The sequence below is a fragment of the Meriones unguiculatus genome, chromosome 17, assembly GCF_030254825.1.
Source record: "Meriones unguiculatus strain TT.TT164.6M chromosome 17, Bangor_MerUng_6.1, whole genome shotgun sequence".
Taxonomy (NCBI): Eukaryota; Metazoa; Chordata; class Mammalia; order Rodentia; family Muridae; genus Meriones; species Meriones unguiculatus.
This window is the reverse complement of record NC_083364.1, coordinates 13,825,382-13,844,943: the sequence shown is the minus strand read 5'-3', so window position 1 is coordinate 13,844,943 and position 19,562 is coordinate 13,825,382. Positions and strand designations below refer to the sequence as shown.

Here is a 19,562-nt window from a genome sequence, read left to right as displayed (position 1 = left end):
GATAAAAGGAGGGAAACAGGCAATATAGATGCTTTGGGGGAGCTTGAGGAAATTTAAAAGGTGATCTGAAATCTTTTAGAACAGGTTCTGCTGAAATCATGCTAAAAGTTCAATAGTACTATTATTCAAGTAAATACCTTTCAAAACTTGTCCAGACCAACAGATACAGCTGTGTTCAGTCAATATAAAACAGATACACTGAACCAGATAGAAGAAAAAGCAGGCAACAGCTCTGTACTTACTGGCACAGGAGATGATTTTCTGAACAGAACACCAATCGCACAGACACTAGGATAAATGGAACCTCATGGAACTGTAAACCTTCTGTAATACAAAGGACACTATCAATTAAAGTAGCACCCTACAGAATGCAAAAAGATTTTTACCAACTCCACACCTGATGGAGGACTAATATCCAAACTATGTAAAGAACTCTAGAAACTAGATAACAAAAAAAGCAAATAATCCAATTAAAAATGGAACGGGAGCTACAGGTTAGTAAAAAAATGGACGCAGGCACTAAACCTCTTTGCATAGGAACTTATTCTGGTCCCAGTTGACAATGTGACCAACTGCTTGAGCTCCAGCTACCAACTAGGTCTTCCTATATATATCAACTATACCCTTGAATTGTGGATGACAGTATGAACTCTCTCCTTGCTTTGTCAAAATATTTTTTCATAGTAAACAAGAAAAGGAACTAATACGGAAAATTGGTACTGGGAGTTGGGCTGTTGTTACAATACCCTGACCATGTGATTCTTAATACTTTGGAAGTGAGTTGCAGAAGAAATGTGGAAGATTGGAGAACTTCAGGCAACAAAGCCCTTAAGTGCTGTAATGAGAACTTGATGTAGGATGCTTGAATGACAGGAATGCTGATGGGTTATCCCCTAGCTATCTGCTCCCTAGGTTGTGTCAGAAAATCTTGAATGCATCATAAAAGCAGCAGTGGGAGCATAATCTTATAAAGTATGTTCTGGAAATCTCTGGACTTTATAAAATAAAGACTTCATAATACCATTATAAATTATGCAATGAACAGAAAAGGTTAAACTATTACATGTAAAACTGATTATTATGAAACTGGAACTATTGAGGCTAAATACTAAATCACAGTGAGGATGTGAAGGGGAATAATACTCTTAATGAGTAACAAATTAATTTCAGTTTAATCTGTACCAACAATGTTAAAGTAGCTTTAAGTTGAGTTCACTTTTCCGAAAAAACAGTTTGGTACAGCACTTAAAACAAGGCTGAGAATTATATTCGAAAATACCTGTGTTGAAAATGTACGTTTGGAAATACTTCACTCAACTTCCAAAAAGACAGATCTCCTTACTTTCAGAAAATAAAATGTTTTTATTTGTTTATCTATTTATTAAAATTTTAACAAAGAAGAGACTTCATTCAGATGCTAGCACCAGATACCCACGGTGTGAAGACTGTGCCTTAGAGTGCTCTCAAGATGCAGTCCCAAGGTACAATAATCATGTGTTTATAAAGGCTCAAAGGCTGTGTCCATCCTGGCTTTGTGCACCTAGAGGCTGGAACACTGGCAGACTTCCTGCCTTCATGTCCTCAGACACCTCCATCTAGGTGCAGTCAAGGGCAAGCAAGCTTGTCCACAGGAATGACCACATACTGTCTGTATCCTCCATGAACAAGACCAGGCAATCACAAGAACAACGCCTAGCATTCTGAGACCTCCTCTGTCCTTGGACAAGTAGGACTTACAGGCTAGACACACTTTTTGTTTTATAGTTCTCTTAAGCACAGTAACTTTAAACATAATGTTCACCATCACTTCCATCCCCCACTTAAGTTGTATCCTGAGTCAAGTTCTTGACCCTGTGGTGAGTATCTGTGAAAGGTACAGGCTAGATTTACAGGTTTCTTTATGAATTCTATACCCCATATTAATTAAACTAAGTTCTCCTGGTAGTCTTCCATAAAGCAGAAGGACACGGACAAAAGGAGAAGTGGGTGAATGGGGACAAGACCCACCCTGCTGCAGAAGAATGTCCAGGCCTGCAGTATGAGATTGGGTGCCTGGCAACCAGTCCAGAGGGCCACAGCTCCCCCATCCAGGACATTCTGGGTGTAACTTGAAGATCAGATATCCACCAGATGTCGGGGGCAGGCCTGACTGGACGTGGGTGCCTAAAACGAACCAATGATATTTAAAGTTAACTACCCATAAGCCCATTCACCCAATCCTGTACTGCCAAGCTTGCAACCCCCACGCCTCCCTTGCTTTTTCCTTTAAAAACCCCATGCCTTTGTCTCTCGGGACTGTTCCCTGATGACTTGCAAAGCAGCCCCATCACTCACTGGCCTGAATAAACCTCTTCTGATTGAGGCAATCCATCTCCAAGTTACCTTGATCTGTCTCTCTGGTAATTGGGATCTCGTGGGCCTAACACCTGTTCACATTGGGATTTAATAAACATCAGTATACTGGCACCCAGACCAAAATTTCTGTATCTAGTTAAGACATTTATGATGCATAATCCAGCAATGATCAGCAGAAGCAGAAGTGTCTGGTGTTCTGCAATAGCTGAAGACAGAGTTATCACCCGGATAATCGAAGAAATGAGAATGGCAACCATGGGCTTCCCCTGTTCTGGGTCATTTTTCTGTCTGCAGTGTAGGGGTTTGTTTGTTTGTTTGTTTTTGTTTTTGTTTTCCTGAGAGTACAGGAATCTCTAATGATTGCTGAGTGGTTTGCATAGAACAAGGTTTTCTCTTACAGCCACACAATCACATCCTTGTTCTGCACAGAGTATGGTGAGTGCTCTATCATGTTATCATGTTGCAAAACTGCTTCAGCTAATGGATCAACCTGCTGATGGATCTTGATCTAGTTGTTTTACAGGTACCTTTTTTTTTTTTTTTTTTTTTTTTTTTTTTCAAACAAGGGAGCCTGGAGGTCAGTATGAGCCAGCCTGGTTTGTTGGGTAGGCACTCCAAGTAGCCATTTGTCTTCCTTGCCAGAGAGTTTCCTTTGGACTGAACCTTTTCAGTCTTTTGTTGAGGATAAGGGGTGACATAGATGCTTTTGTAAATGGGCCTCAACTGAAATTAGGATGCCATTGTAGGGGCCCAGGAAGGCTGGAATGTTAATCAAAGCCTGGGAGGGGATTCATTCAGGAAATGGGGCACTCATCAGAAGCATCTGGTTTCCTGATCAAGGTAAAAGACTGGAAGCAATCACAGCAGCTGGACTGGAGCACATCACCTAGCAAGCCCAGGCTCTCCACTTTTGTAGGACTGCCTGGGGCTTGGGTGCTGTAGATCACTTTTGAAGTGCTTTATTGTCTGATTCTGGTTCCTGGGTGGTGACTGTCAGGTGAGTGGAAATCTGCTGAGACATATTCAGACTAGGGACAGAAGCTAAAGTTAAGGAACTTAAAGGAAACTCTTACATTTGGAGCACCCCTCAAACACACACACACACATATTCCATCAGGAACAGGCAAGAGTTGGGGAATCTTAGTCTGTTGATTGGAGTTCAATTGACCTGTGACAGGTAGATAGATCCAAGTTGCAAACCCAGTGAGGCTCACATTAATTCTTTTAAGTTACAAAAGATGAACTTCTGGAGCCTTCTACTTTTAAGTCATAATAAAAGCTTGGGGATTTAAAAAAAAAAAATTATCTGGGGTTAAAAACATCAACATTCTTTTCTTTGTCCAGAGGTCTGGACAGAGGTGGTTTTAACATGATGAGAAGTAATTTTAGGTATCAGAACTCCATTGATTACTATGTTAAAACTTTGAATTTTTGAAGTCTTGATATCACATATTTTTTTTTTTTTTGTTTTGGTTGTTCTGTTTGGTTTTTCAAGGCAGCCCTGGCTGCGATATTGAGCTTCTCCCAGGATGAGGACAGGTCTTGGCTAAAGTGCCCTGTTTTCACGTCAGAGGTTTGGAAGGAGAGCAATCTCAGCATGCAGATGTATGAACAGGTTCCAGCTTACACTGTTGGATCTTGTCTCGGACATCTGCTTTCCAGTTCTCTGGGACAACCTCACTACACCATGCAAGGAACAGCAGGCACAGGATCTTGCAAAGTATGTTCAAAAAACTCCAAACTTTATTAAATAAAAACTTTATTGAATAACAACACAAATGTAAGATTTACTGCTAATAAAAAATTAAAGTTTCCTGTATAAAAATAGATTATCATGTAGTTGGCAATATTCACACTAAATATATTAAGTCTATACCTAATAGTGGGGCTAAGGTGACAGAATATAAATATTAACATGACATATTAAATTTCAGCTTAATATATACAAAGAAAACATCTTAAAAATAGCTTAAGAATATATATATTTATATATATAATATATAAAATATATTTTTATTTATATATAAATATTTGTTTATTTAAAATATATATAAATATATATATATTTTTGGAATAAACAGTTTAGTACAGCCCTCAGGAGGGTGAGGCTTCAAGGAGTCCCAGGTTTACAACGCACATCTACCATTAGTTACTCCTCTTCGGAGCATAAAATAGATGTCTTTACTTCCAGGCTGGGAAGTATTTTGAGATGCCTCCGGTGCGTTTCTTACTTCTCCTGGATTGCTCGGGTCCCATGAACAGCAGCACACTGTGGCGCTTCTGTGGTAGCACACAGTACCGGAAGGCAACTGGAGATTCACTGGGAGACAGGCAACTGGTGGCCTTCCTTTCAGAAATAACTAATGCAAACAAGCAGTCCAGAACGAAAGGCCGAAAAGCACCGGAAGCCATCCACTGCCATTTAGCTAAAACTTGTGAACAAGAACAGCAAAATTCAATCCAGCATCGACCTCAGTCACAGATAAATCTCGAAAGCCGCATGCTTGTGAGCATGCGCTGTGCAGGCCGGATAGTTTCTAACTTTCGGTGGGCACACGTGTCTTCTGTTGTTGTTTTTCTGTCCCGACAGGGTTTCTCTGTGCAGCCGCGGCTGTCCTAACCTCAGTCTTTACACTCAGAACTTGTTCAAGGCTCTTCCACACCCAATACCTGCAGTCCTTAGCCTCACCTGGGAAAGAGCTTGGAGCAGCTGCCTCGCAGTGGCCGCCAGGGGGCGCTGCTACAGTAAGCGCTGGTGCAGGATCTCCCACACCATCTTCTTCCTGAACAGAGGCATGTGCTGCTGGGAGAAGGTGATGGGCTGGCCCCTGGAAATGTAATCTGCATATTTACAGGCGAACACGCCGCAGTCGCCCCCGTTCAGCTGCTGAGGAATCTCCTCTGCCGACATGCTGTGTTGCTTCCACTCTGCAGGGCTCAGGTCGCTGTTCCTTCTAGCTTTGCTCTCCTCCCTCAGATAGCAGAAAAGCAGCTCAAGGATGTCGGGTCTCTTCTGTCCCAAGGAGTCCAGGTAGACAATACTCTTCTTTCTTAGGTCTGTGACCACCAGGCTCCAGTGCATGCCCAGGTGAACTGGGACCAGGAGAAGTTCCTTGGCAAAGATGTTTACTGCCCGGGTCCATCTTCTGACTGACCTGTAGCCACCAGACTTTAACTTGGTGTAAAAGAAGGTATTAAATGCGTGAAGTGCCGGGTAGCCTTGACTTTGATTTCTTTCCATGAGAAGATTCATGTAAAAATTGATGACTTTGTCGTTGAGCCACTGGGTGTTCCTTAGGGTCCACAGGTCTCCTCGAGTCATTTGCAGTTTGAAGGCAGAGCTCAAGATCTCATCTTTTGACCCAGGGCCTAGCGCACTGCTGATTTCTTTCTCCATGTCCACTGTGACATCAGGACCACGGTCCAGCCCTCTGCCCTTCTCTTGGTCTTCAAGAGCCTTTTTCTTGACCTCAGGTGTTGACACTTTGCTGTTGGGCATGCCATTGCTGACACTGTCTGTGCAGATTTGAGGTGTTTCCGATTCATGATTCTGCCCTTCAGCACAACCTTTGATAGTCTTGGAGGTGTCCATGGTGCTTGTGTGAGTGCCGTGAGGGCCAGAGCTCACAGGGACATCAGGTTGGAGGAGTTCCAACAGCCCTGGGCACTTTTCATGGTGGTGTTTCTGAACTTCTTCCTCCCTGTTGATGTGGGGGGGTTTCAGACCCTGGCCTCCACCCACAGACTCCTCAGTCACAGCCTCTTCCTCAGGGCCTTTGGCACACTCTGGGGCCATTAGCTGTAACGGAACCTTTTCCTGGGGTGTCCATATTCGGCTCTTGTCAGGCTCTTCATCCCCAAGCTCTATTTCATGCTGTTCCTGTTTCAGCTTCTTCCAGGACTGGACTGGCTCTTCGGAGCACACATCATCCTCTTCCTCTTCTTGGCATTTCCTCTTCTGGCCTTTCTGTGGCTGTTCAGGGCTCATTGTTTTACCCTGCTTGCAAGGCTGCCTTATAGAGGGACTACTCGGATTGTCTTTGCTCAGGTGTTGGCTGCCGGCCGAGACACAGCTTTCTGTTGTCCAAGTCAAAGTGCAGGTCAGCTGGGCGTTCTGTGGGAGTTCTTGGGTTGTCCCCTTGATGGCTGAAGGGTCCCTTAGTCTACTAGGAGATGTCTTATCCACACCAGACATGGTGTTTCAAGGTCAGAAACCACAGGGGAAGAGCACAGGTTTCTTTTGGCGCTGGGGTCAGTTAGGCCAGGAAGACAGAAGGAGGTGGCAGTGTCAAAGGACACTTCTCACATAGCTGATCTTCTCTAATCTTGTCTTTCAGGTGGCATTTCCTCAGTCCCCCTATAGAAAGGTCTGTGGAGTTCCGACTCTGCGTTTTGTTTTTTCCCTACCGAGGGAGAAGGATCCCTCTAGGGCACAAGGAGCCTCTGTAGAACCTGAAATTGTGGAAATCACAATGAGTGTCAGAGACTTTCAGCCAAAGACAGCAGTCAACACATGTTAGAAGCAAGACTACTTTTTGCCTCTCTCCACTGTCACGAAGGCTCTGGAAGGCCAGTTTCCACAAGCTGGTTATGATGTGGTTTTATGCAGCAGGGCAACATTCATTGGTGAATGGAGGCCCTGCCCACCATCTACCAGGTCTAGGGTCTTAAAGCTTGTTTTCATTCCTGGAATTCCTGTTGGAACTCCTGCTGGCTGAAGCAAACCCAAGATCAGTAAGAACTCAGAGGAGCAGAAGTTCAGCACATATCATGAATAAATAAATGTAAAAACCCCCAAGTGCTGGGATTAAAAGCGGCAGCACCACTGCCTGGCTGGAGAGATCTTTTTAGGATGACTCAGCAGATATGGCTCCATGGTAAAGAGTGATGCTTTTCTAGAAGACCACAGTTTGATTCCTAGCCCTGTCTTTGCAGTTTACAATCAGCTGTAACTCCAATGCCAGGGGAGCTGACACTCTCTTCTGGCTTTAAGCAGGAAACGCATGCATACACACACACACACACTGCTCTTACATATGTGAAAGTAAAACACTCATACACATTAAAAATAAATCTTAAAAAAATAAAAGCTAGGATTTGTACTAAGCCAATTTCTCTTTTTTTCCCCAGAAAAACAGTGTACCAGAGAACTAAGTAAAAATCTTTGCTAAAATGTACAAAACAAAATTAGAAAAAAATGTAATAAATGAAAAGATAGTTATCCCTTGTAAAAGCTTTTAGAAATAGTTTGAGAAGCTTCTATGTCCTTAAACCTTGAAAGACGGAGACGAAACCATGTGTTTAAACCTGCTTGTAGCTGCTTTTCTCACTCCCCAAAATCTAGATACATAACCATATCTCAATAAAACTCATATAACATGTGATTGAACAGTGGTGAAGCTTTGTAGATTATATTTGATTGGATCGTTGCCAAACAGAACGGAGGAACAATGAGATGGCTCAGCCTGGTTAGCTGCTCCCTGGCAACTCTGACCAGTACAGGGCAATTCCTGAGTCACACAAGATAAAAAGACAGAACCCAGTCACCCGAATTATTCTCCGACCTCCACATGTGCTGTGGCAAGCCAGCAGTGGCCGCACCCCCAACACAAATAAATGACCGAACTGCAATAAACTCTGAAAGGTGAGCAAAGACAGTGGCCTTTTATCCTAGTGGATCACTGTGGAATGGCTGTGCCTCTCACCCTGCAAATTCAGGCCACGGCCACAAGAGGGCAGAGAGAAACCACAGAGAAGAGCACGCCTCTCAGCTCTTTCCTGCCTTCCTCTCTGACCCAAAGGAGCATCTCAGAGCAGAGAACTGCAGGGGCAGAACCAAAGAATCTGGACAACTGGGCTCCCCTTGTTTACAAGGCTGGCAGGCTTAGTCAGGGTTCTCGAGAGTAACAGAACACACTCACACACACACACACACACACACACACACACACGATAGATAGATAGATAGATACATAGATAGATAGATAGATAGGTAGGTAGATAGATAGACAGATAGATAGATAGATAGATAGATAGATAGATGAGTTTAGATAGATGACTTACAGGCTGAAGTCCAGCTAGTCCAGAGATGGCTGCCTATGAATGGAAGGTCCAAAAGTCCAGTAGTTTTTCAGTCCATGAGTGTGGATGTCTCAGCTGGTCTTCAGTAAAGGCCAGAATTCTACACAAGTAGACCGCAAGGACAGTGAAGGAATGGACTTCTTCTCAGCGAGGCAGTAACAGGCAAATAGCAAATGCTCCCTAGTTCCAGCACCTTTTATACAGGCTTCTAGCGGAAGGTGTGGCCTGGATTAGAGGCACGGCTTCCCTCTTCAAAGATGAGGATTAAAATTAAGCAAGGAATCCCTCACAGGTGTGCCTTTTCATTTTGGGGTTTTACATAATACCAGATAAATGGAATCCAGTTGACAGTCAAGAATGGCCTTCACAGCTGCCTTTACAAACCCCACTTCATGTTCTGGACACAGTTTGACATTTTTGACATTTAACCTTATGTTCTTTCTTTCTGTAGCTTCTGGTGTGTGTTTGTCTGTGTTCACGTGTGTACTTGTGTGCATATGTGTGTGTGTGCCTGTGTGCAGGCTCTCTCAAAGAAGTCAGCATGTGTGGGCTGAGTTGTGGGGCAGCAGAGCTGTGCTGGAGTGGAGTGGAGCTCACTTGATGGAACTCTTGCCCCAGCAAATAAGAACCCTGGGTTTGCTTCCCAGACCACACACAACTGCATGTGATGGGGCACGCCTCTTCTCCTAGCGCTCTGGAAGCAGAGGCAGGAGAACCACAAGTTCAAGGTCATCTTAAGCAACGTGGGAATTTCACAGTCAGCCTTGGATACAAAGAGCCCCGAATGATAAAATACAGGATATAGGAAGGGAGGTTGTAGATCAGCAATTACTGAGCGTATGCCTTGCATAAACAAAGGCCATGGTTTAATCCCTACCACCTTCAAGATCCCCATAGTTTGTTCAGTCTACAAAGCTGGCTGTCTAAGCTGGTCCTCAGTATATGTTGAAATCCCAAAGAAGTAGGCTGTAATGCCAGTGAAGAAATGCCTCAGCAGCACGATGGATGAACTTGCCACAGAAAGGGAGGGTGAGTGGACAAAAGGCAAAGACTCCCTTCCAGGATCTTTTATCCAGGCTTTCACTGGAAGGTGTGGCCCAAATTTAGGGTGGGTCATCTGACCCCAAAAGATTTCTCTCAAATGACCCAGTCCAGGAAAATCCTGTCTGAAGGGGGCCAGCTTCATGGAGGGCACACCGATTAGATGGCCAGTGCAGAAGAGCCTCAGGGAAGCTCCTCACACCAGCAAGGTTTTATGGACTTAGCAGGTTATATTTGGGATTATGCATACTGATATACATATTTGCAATGCCATAACAATTAATGAAAGGAGAGGAGGCCATGGATCTGAGGCAGAGTAGGGAGGGGAAATGCCAGGGTGTGGAGGGAGGAAAGGGAAGGGAGAAATGTAATTATATTATAATATCGAAAATCTTTTTAGAAAGTTAAAAAAAAAGAATAAGAAAAAGAAAAAGAAGGTTCTAAAATAAAAAATAAAATAAAAAACAAAATAAAAGAACATTCCTGACAGATGTGCCCAGGTGCTTGAATTAGTTGATTCCAGATGTGATCAAGTTGACAATCCAAGATTACTCATCATACATAACATGCACACAATGGAAGAATTTTCATATGAAGAAAAATTATGGCTGAACATGGATAAGGTATGTCAAGTGAAATAAACCTGATAAATGTTGTATTATCTCACCTCTGTGAGATAATATAATCTGAAAATCTCTGGTTCATGGAAGAGAAGAATACAATGATGGTTTCCCAAGTCTGGGATGCAAGCAAAAGGAGGGGAAGACAGACCTCAGACACAGGTTATGGGTTTTGTGCTTAAAAGCTCACTTTGAGAAAAGCTGAGGGCTACCCTAGGATCCTGAGTGCTCAGTGTAGTAGCCAGCTCACTAATATTTTCTGTCAGCTTGAACCCTGTGTCCAAGCAGTTTTTCATGGTGGACACCCCACAATTCTACAAGCTTGTTTAGTTCTAAGTTTTTCTATTTTAAATTATCATTTAGCAAGAGAGAGAGTATGTGTGTGGACAGAGTATGTTTGTAGAGAGCATAGGTGTGTACAGTGTGTGTGTGTGTGCGTGTGTGTGTGTGTGCATACATGTATGAGTGCATGAATGTGTCCCATTGTGTATTTGTGGAGGCCAGAGGACAAACTTTAGAAGCTGAGCCTCATTGCATGATGGATCCCAAGGCTACATCTCAGGTTCATAGGCTCACCTGACCAGCACTATTACCCAGTGGACAATCCTGCTGGCCCCAGGCCTGCTGTGCAGCAACAATGAAACAAAGAGTTAGGAAGGCATGAGAGAGGGGCAAGGCCACCTGGTGCTTGTAATCCCAGCTTTATCTGTACCTGCCCTTTTTACTTTATCTTTTTTTTTTTTTTTCTGTCTTGTACCATCAATGTGAAATATCTTCTGGCCCCGTTACTTCTCTTACATCTATTGTATTCATTACAAAAGTAGCTAGAAAATGGCCGTGTAGTGGAAAACACTCTGAGACCCACACTGGAGTCCCAGAATCCACATGGTGCATCACAGCTTCCAGGAGACCAGCTTCCAGCGCCCTGTTACGGCTGTCACCAGGCATACAAATGCTGCACACATATACATGCAGTCAAAACACCCATACACATATAATAAAAAAAATTAAAGTATGTTAACGTAGGCAACATCTCTTCCGTCTCATCGTGACTTCCCGTATTCAAAACAAAAACCAAAACAACAAAACAGCCTAGTTTAAGCATAGGGACTATAGCCCAGGACCTCCTCTAAAGGGCCAGTCTCCCAAAACCACAGTCAAAATAAAAATTCAGTTTCTTCCACAGTTTCTCCCTTTTTAGACAGTTTCACTGTGTAGCTCCCATAGCTATTCTTGGTTGTCAACTTGGCTACATCTGGAATGAACAAAAGCCAAGGTTCTGGGTACACCTGTAAGGGACTTTTCTTAATTGAATCACTCGAAGAGTACAGACCCACCTTTAATCTGGCCACTCCTTATGGTGGCAGCCCACACAAAGGAGATGAAAGCAGGAAGCTCTCTCCTTGCCTGCTTGCCCTCACTCTGACTGGCAAGTCCACTTCTTCACTGGCATTAGAGCCTACTTCTTCCAGGATTCCAGAACGTGCTGAAGACCTGCTGAGACATCCAGCCTTGTTAACCAAACAACTATTAGCCTCTTGGACACTCCTTTGGAGACAGCCATTGTTGGAATAGTCAGGCCACAGCCTGTAAGCCACCATAATAAATCCCTTTTACACTTTCCTGTACAAATTCATTCTATTAGTTCTGTTTCTTCACTGAACCCCAACTAATACAGTAGCCTAGTATAGCCCCTAACCCAGGCAATCCCTCTACCACACCCTTCCTGAGCTCTGGAATTACATATGAGAATCAAGCATGTCTCCATCCTATTAATTTACATTGGGGACTCAATTTTCCCTCTAGGACCCACGACAAATCCATTTCCAAAGCATAGTATGCAAATATATTCTATGTCTGTCCATTCTTTTATGATGGAAATGATCATGACTGAATATGACAGAAAGGAGGGTTTAGACCAAGCATTCTGTCTCCCTGTCACTAACCACTTCTGATGGCCTGTGTGGTGTGTGACACCTGGAGCAACTCAGTCGATAGGAATGCTGCTGGTGCTTGGGGTGCCAGGCCGAGGGTTTTCAGGTTCTTGGCCTCTTCCTCAAGAAGGAGCTAAAGCCATGCAAACATTACTTTCCTCAAAAGCTAAGTGATAGTATCAATCAGAAGGAAACATGCTGTCAAAAGTGGCAGTGGCCTGTAAAAGTGAGGGTACACAGTGCCCAGTTAGTTTGGGGCTTCTTTTTCTGGGGTTCGGGGGGAGGTTATGCGCCATTCACCAACCCTAGACTGTTCTCCCTGGGCACATATCTATCAACAAGTCAAGACTAACGCCACAGCCTGTGTCTCTAGGGAAGAGGCTAGAAAAACAGGCACCCTCTCAATACCTTCTACTGAAGTGTAAGAAAAAGAGAGCCTGACCTTTGCCTTCTAGAATATGGGCAGAGATCTGTAGCTGCTAAGAGATCTTTTTGTCAAGCTTTGCTCTGAATACTTACTCTCCCACCTTTCACCCTGATTGTTGAGTTGCAGCTAACCTTTTGTGTCTGGCCAAACTCTTGCTGCGTTCCTAGGAGTGCTAATACCATCTTGTTAAAATAAGGGATGGGATTTAATATTTTCATCGGTATAGGCTCCTGGAATATTCATATTCTGACTACACTGTGCATCAGACACATGGGGAACCTAAGTAGGATTCTAAGAGCAAAAAACAGTTGTCCTAATGAGAGGCTGGTTGGGGTAGGTGTTCAGAATTACCGAGATGAGCAGAAAGAAGGCCAATCCATTGTAATTGAACTGTGACTCGTGCAGCATGGAAACAAATGGACCTGAGTACAAGCCCGATGCTCTTGCAGGTGAGTAGGTGAAGACAAAAGTGTACTGAAGAAACAATTAGTGTTTAGAGATGTGTTCAATGAAAAATGTCTTGTCAGCACAGTCACTGGCACTCAGGCAGTAAAACTTTTATAAGGTTACTCTCTTGATGTGCTTTGGTTCTGAGCTTCACATGAGTAGACTCACCTGGAGAATTTTTTCCCCAGTCAATATTTGGAACTTATGGTGTCTTTGCTCCTCAGAATGGCCTTTGTAGCACACCTCCTCAGAGCTTACTGGAACTTCAGCATCTCAGGCTTTCCTCCAAAGAAGGACGAGATCTCCCTGTGCCCCATACACGCATTGGTCCTGAGAAGTGTCATCTTAAGTTTGAAGTGGTGTGTCTGAGTTTAACACAGACTCTAAAGTGCTCTGATGCTGGTTATGAAATGTCCCAGGACTGGATCCCAAACACTATCACTGAACGTGTAAGTGCAAGCACTTTGTGAGGTCAGGGGTCACTGGGAGTCCAGACAGTGCTGGACGTGTGGTGAGAGTTTGATGTGTGCTGCGATGCTCTGGTCTGATCACTAAACAAAGGGAGCATGCTGTGTTCCCCTGCTTCATTTGTAATCAGTCCTCTTGGGGGCACAAGAATGTACCCTTTCATTTAAGGGGGGTCCCAGGATGGCCCATTAGACAGGAAATTCATTAAAGCCACAATTATAGCTAAAAAGTATGTGAACTTGGTGCCAACGGTGCATTTCCATTTGCTATTTTAAAATTTGTTTCATAGTCTGGAAAGATGGGTCAGTTGGTCAAGTGCCCATCATGAAAGCATGAGTTTGGATCTCCAGCAAATGTAAAAAGTCCTCAGTGTGAAGGGTTGAGTCTGTAGGCTCCTAGCTAGGAAGGTGGCAAGAGAAAGCCTAGGCCCCACTGCCTAATCAACCTAGCCAAATGGGTGCACCCCAGGTTAGGAGGCAGACCCTGACTCAAAAGCTGAGGTGGAAAGGGGCTGAGGAACACGTAATGTCAGCCTATTTCCTTCACATGTATAGAAGCATATATACACATGCAAGTGCGCACACACACACACACACACACACACACACACACACACCATTCAATTACTCGGCACTGAAGCAAAGCAATGCTTCTGTAAGTGACAGTGTTTGGCCACAGGCCCTGGTGAATACCCCTACTTCCACCAAGGGTAAAGGGTCACATGGGACAGGAAGCTCTGCTTCTGGAAACTTGGACTATCCAGAGAGGGCTGGAATCTCACCAGCAAGCAAGGTTCTCATCACATACCTCTGAAGAGTGAAAAGATGTAAATTAGGAGGCGGTAGAGAGGAGCAGAGGGCTAAGAAAACAGCCACCACAAGGTAGAGCCAAGTCACACAGGACTGATGCAGGAACCAGACTTCAGGTACCCCAGACTATAGCTGTCCACCATTTTCAAATTTGGGAGTCGGTTTGGTTCTTAAGTCTGAGAAAGATGATGGCACTGAAGGCCAGGTGAGGAACAAGATCCATCAGTATAAAGCCATGATCAGAAGTGCTCATCTTGCGTGTGTGAACCTGCTTCCCAGTGGCAAGGAATTACAGGTCCACAGGAAACAGCAGACAGGGGGAAAGAAGAGTCAATCCGGGTGCAGGAAGATGTGTGCTGAAATTACATCCTCGTTATGTCTGATTTACAGAATCTTTAGCCTCCAGATTCCATTATAAGAATATTAGGGGAATATCGGTGTCATCTTGTGGGGTTCTTGTGAGAATGTGTGCAAAATGCTCACTTTTAGCGATTAATTCCCAACTTGGAAATGTTAAGCCACAAACACTCAACATGTCATATTGATTGCTGAGTGAACACAGTGGAAGTTAATGTTGTCAACTTGTGGGGGTCCAGAGGCATCCGGAGACAAACCTGTAGGCATGCCTGTGAAGGATTACCTACATGGGAAATCCCACCTTAACCTTGTTTGGGGCTCTATTCCATAGGCTGGGCTCCTGGACTGAATAAAAAGCTAAGCAAAACTGACTATGAGCATTTAATTCTCTCAAGATCGAACAAAATACCCCAGGTTCCCCCTGAAATCCCTTCCCCAGGATGGACTGGAATTCAGAATAAAACCTGTTATCTCTTGTACTCTTTCTCACGGGATACCTTATCACAACTTCCAGGTAAGTTTGCATTACAGAGACCCTGGTGAAATCAAGCGTGGGTAAGGCATTGTCTCTCATTTTTAAAATGTTCCCTGTTAAAGTCTGTTGAAGCTGAGTGTGGTGGTTGAGGAGAGGAGGCACCATGAGTTTGAGGGCAGCTGAGCCACACAGCATCTCTCTCAACAGGAACAGTAAGAGGCACAGATTATAGCGATGATCAAATGCAGTTGGTGTGTAGAAACTGCTCTGCTGCTGTGGCTGAGGCTGTAGGCCAATGCTTCCTGCGGCACCTATGCTGGTCTCAATCCCCAGGAGGAAGAATTCCTCCTTTCTTAGCCTCTAGATACTTCAACTATAGGCCCGAGGTGGTTTGAATTTGTCCCCATAGGCTCTGCTGTTTGAGTATTTAGGCCTCTTTCTGTTTTTCTCCTGGTTGCTGTCTAAGTATGGAAGCCCTCACTGCTGTTCCACCCCCATGCCTGCCTGCCACCCTGTGTGACACCGTGGTGGCCATGGACTCACCCTCTGAACCTGTGAGCAAGACCCCTTGGAAAGGCTTTCTTTTGTAAGCTGCCTTGGTCATGGTGTCTCTTTACAGCAACAGAAGAGTGACTAAGACAAGGCCTAAGCCAGAGGCCCTTCTGTTAAGCAATTTTAAATAATCATCTCAATAAGAGTTTATTCCATTTCAGGGATCTAAGAACTAACACAATTTAAAGATGAGGAAACTGAGGCCTAGGCAGGTAGTGATTTTTTTTTTAATATACTATTTAGCAGCAGAGCTAGGATTCACCACTGAGCCCTCTGTACCTCCGACTCCGTTCTAGGCTCAGGCAACAATTCCTCTTTAGTAGTTCAGTCTCTTCTCTCACATTGCTTTTCTCAGGTAGAAATATGGAATAAACCCCAACAGCACCATGGGTGATAGGAATCCCAGGTCCAGGCTAGAGAGATGGCTCAGAATTTAAGAGCACTGGCTGCTTTTCTAAAATTACTGAGTTCAATTCCCAGCAATCACATGGTGGCTCACAACCATCTATCATGAGATATGGTGCCCTCTTCTGGCCCCCTGGCACACATGCAGGCAGAAAACTGTATACATAATAAATAAATAAATAAATAAATAAATCTTTTTAAAAGATGGGGTATTCACATTACCGTAAAAAAAAAAAAACACAAAATGAAGAATTCCAGTTCCACTTAAACGAATCCCACTTAAATGTAACTTTGATTGTGACCCCCTCAGGCTGCCTGTGTCAGCTCTTGCTCTCCCCAGGCTGACCCATCCTTTCTCTGCCAGTTATCATTACAGGACACCAATCGCTTCATGGCATTTCTCTGCTTAAAAGACTCCAAGTGCTCTGCCTGGCACAGGAGGGCTCCCTTGCACTGGGCATTCTGGAGCTTCTCTGGACACCGGCTCCTTCGTCAGATCCTTGTGCCTTCAAGGCAGCCCAGAACTGAGTTTCAGACCCCCAGGGCTCAGTGGTGAGTCCTAGCCCCCCCACTTCCTAGCATCAAAAAAATCACAGTCTAACCTCATGTGCAGTACACAGAAAAACAAGTCCTTTGGGGCTGGAGCTCAGCTGTCAGAGGGCTTCGCTAGAATGCCCTAAAGCCTGGGTTTATTCCCCAGAACTACAGAAAACCAGATGTGGAGGCATCTGCCTATAATCTCACCATTTAGTGGGTAAAAACAGAGGCATCAGGACTTCAAGGTCATTCTTTCCTACTTTGCAAATTTGGGGCCATCTTGGCCTCATGAGATCTTTTCTCAATAAACAAGTTCAAGGCCAGCCTGGTCTACATGAGACCTGATGTCCAAAATAAAAGAGCCTTACTCTTACATCCTATTCTGATATAGAACAGAATATCGCTAAAAATTAAATTGAGGCAATTAGCAAGTTAAAAAATGGCAGCTCAGTGCACCTGCATATGTTTAAAAAATGTGAAGTATTTTTTGTCTTCTATCATACCTAAACTTTGATTGGATCTCTGGGAAAGTTACTTGCAGTGACAGAGGGTAAAATTTGTCTTTTCTTTGGAATGCATTTTCCTCTCTCATAGATGGCCAAGTACTTACTATTCAGCCTTTAAATGCATGAACTGGGGCTGCAGAGTGATGGGTTGGAGCTGGGGTAGAGAGAGGGAGGAGGGGTAGTGATGGCTCAGGGATAGTCTTGCATGTATGAGGCCTTGGTTATTTCCCCACCACTGCAAAGTAACAATCAATTGTTGAAGAGCTGTTTTTCTATAACACCTTATTCCCCAACCTGCCTCACGCACAGTCTGCTTTTCCTCCCGTCCATCTCCCCAAGTCCTGAACTTGGATGACACTATTATTCCCAGTCTGCAACTCTTTATTTATGCAATACACGGTTAAGATACTTCAGGACAGCTGCCTAACGCCGACTACCCGTTATTGGCTTGTGTTTGTTCACCGGCTAAGGGAGCAGTCTAAAAGTCTCTCCGACCCTTAGATCTTGCAGTGAAAACATTTTGGCATGAGACACGCCTTTGCTATATATCACTCAGCATTTGATAAACTGGTTGAGAGGAGCCAGAAATGGTCCTAAAGGGTAAACACAGCTGGATGAAAGCCAGCAACACCTAAGTGTGACTGATGCCAAGTTTACCACTCTTTCCCTGTCATCCTAGTACCTGAGCTACATCTGGTATCGAGAGGGCGATGGTGCTCAGGCAGTTTTCCTCCCTGCCTGAACTGGACAGCTTCACCCTCTTGTGCTCTTTCACAGGCTGTTCCTTCACAGTCCAATGTTCAGTTGCCTCCTGGGGTCTAGCATCTTGGATTCTTTAAGGGCGACACCCAACTCTGGACTTCCTCCCCTGGTAAAAACTGTCGAGGGCCCACACAGAAGGCATTAAGAAAGTCTGTCTTTAGGTTCAGAGGAGTCTCCGGGCGCAGATCACAGTGCAGAGCCCAGGAGGAGCAAGGCTCAGCGGGCTCCGCCCAGGGCGGTCACCGCTGGTGCATGGGCCCCACTCGGGTTGGCCACAAGGGGCCTCTATCTTCCAGGACGAGCTCGGAGCTGGGACCGGGGCGAGGGCGGGGAAAGGGTCGGCCCGGAGCGCGGTCCCCTGGGGCGACAGGGCCCCACCTCGCCAAAGTGCCCGGGGCCCGGGCAGCGGCGTCCTTCCTCCAGGCGCCATGAGCACAGGGTGAGCGCGCTCCGAGGGCTGGACAGGGCTGCCAGGCGGGGGCGCGGCTCCGGGTGTGCGGCTCCGGGTGCGCGTGTGGCCGCGGCCGCCAGGGGGCAGCAGATGCCGGTGGGCAGCGGAGACCGAGCCCAGGCGCCGGGCGAACAAGGCAGCAGAGGACCCTCGCGGCCCCGGCTCCACAGATGCTTTCCCCACCGGCGCTGAATCTGGCGCATCCGAGGCGCATCGCCGCCGTCGCCCTTCGAGCCCCGCCGATTGGACTCGCGCAGGGATGGCCATCCTTTATGCCTGCCGGGCTTTGGCAGGGGCGGCGGCGTCCCAGCCCGGGGGGTCCGGCAGGAAGGGAGGAGGCGGCGGCGGCCGGCGGGGCGCGACCCCCCCGAGGGTCTCAACAATGGTGCGCGGCGCTGGCGCGGTCCCCGCGTCCACCCCGCAGCCGTAGAGGAAGCGGCCAGGAGCCGCCCCCACCCCGGACCCCCAGCCATCCGCTCGCACGAGTTGGCACAGCCGGCCTCGCAGGCTGGGTCTCCTGCTCGCCAGGACCTGCAAACCAAGACCCAACAGACACCTCCCTGCTCTTAGCTTGCTTTTGTCTGCTGTTTTGTTTGTTTGTTTTTCACATCAAAGAAAAAAAATGATACAAATATCTTCCAATATTTAGCCCATTTTTTCCACCAGGCATTGGTTTTCTTGTACTGAGACTACATTTTGCATTGTTCGTGTATATGACTCGCTAACATTTTCTTTCAATCTGCTGCTGTAGATATTTTTTTCAGAGATTTTGCTTTTGGAGTCATATATGGAAACTTATCATCAATCCTCAACGTAAGGGAGATCATTTTCTATGGTTTCTTTTAAACACTTTATAATAATTTTATGTTTAATCTACAGTCCTCTTCAAGGTAACTTTTCATAGGCTGCGAAAACTGTAACTATTTTGCTTATGGATATCTAATTATTCCAACACCATTTCTTGAAAAAATTTACCTTTTCTTTATTGTTTTTGCACCAGTGTCAAAAACCAACTAACTGTTCACTTGCACATCGACATTAAGATGTTCTGTTGAATGCTTGGGCTCACTGACAACACAGTGCCTTGGTCGCTGCGGCTGTATTCTGTCTGGAGTACTGTACCTCCTCCATATCGAGCAGCATTGTGGAGACCCTCGCGGGGATCGCGCCCCGCCGGCCGCCGCCGCCTCCTCCCTTCCTGCCGGAGCCCCGGGGCTGGGACGCCGGCGCTGCTGCCGACGCCCGGCAGGCCGAAGGGATGGCCGTCCCCGCGCGAGTCTGATCGGCTGGGCTCGAAGGGCGGCGGCGGCGACGCGCCTCGGACGCGCCCGGTTC

At 45.6% G+C, this 19,562-nt stretch overlaps 1 protein-coding gene across 1 annotated transcript; it reads right to left on the bottom strand.

The window, feature by feature from the left end:
* Window positions 1-5,095: 5,095 nt before the first annotated feature.
* Window positions 5,096-5,815, bottom strand: LOC132648636 (sentrin-specific protease 2-like; the record flags this gene model as incomplete). Its single annotated transcript, XM_060370864.1, has 1 exon — window positions 5,096-5,815. A coding segment is annotated over one exon (720 nt), but the record flags the coding sequence as incomplete, so codon positions are not given.
* Between the last annotated feature and the right edge of the window lie 13,747 nt (window positions 5,816-19,562).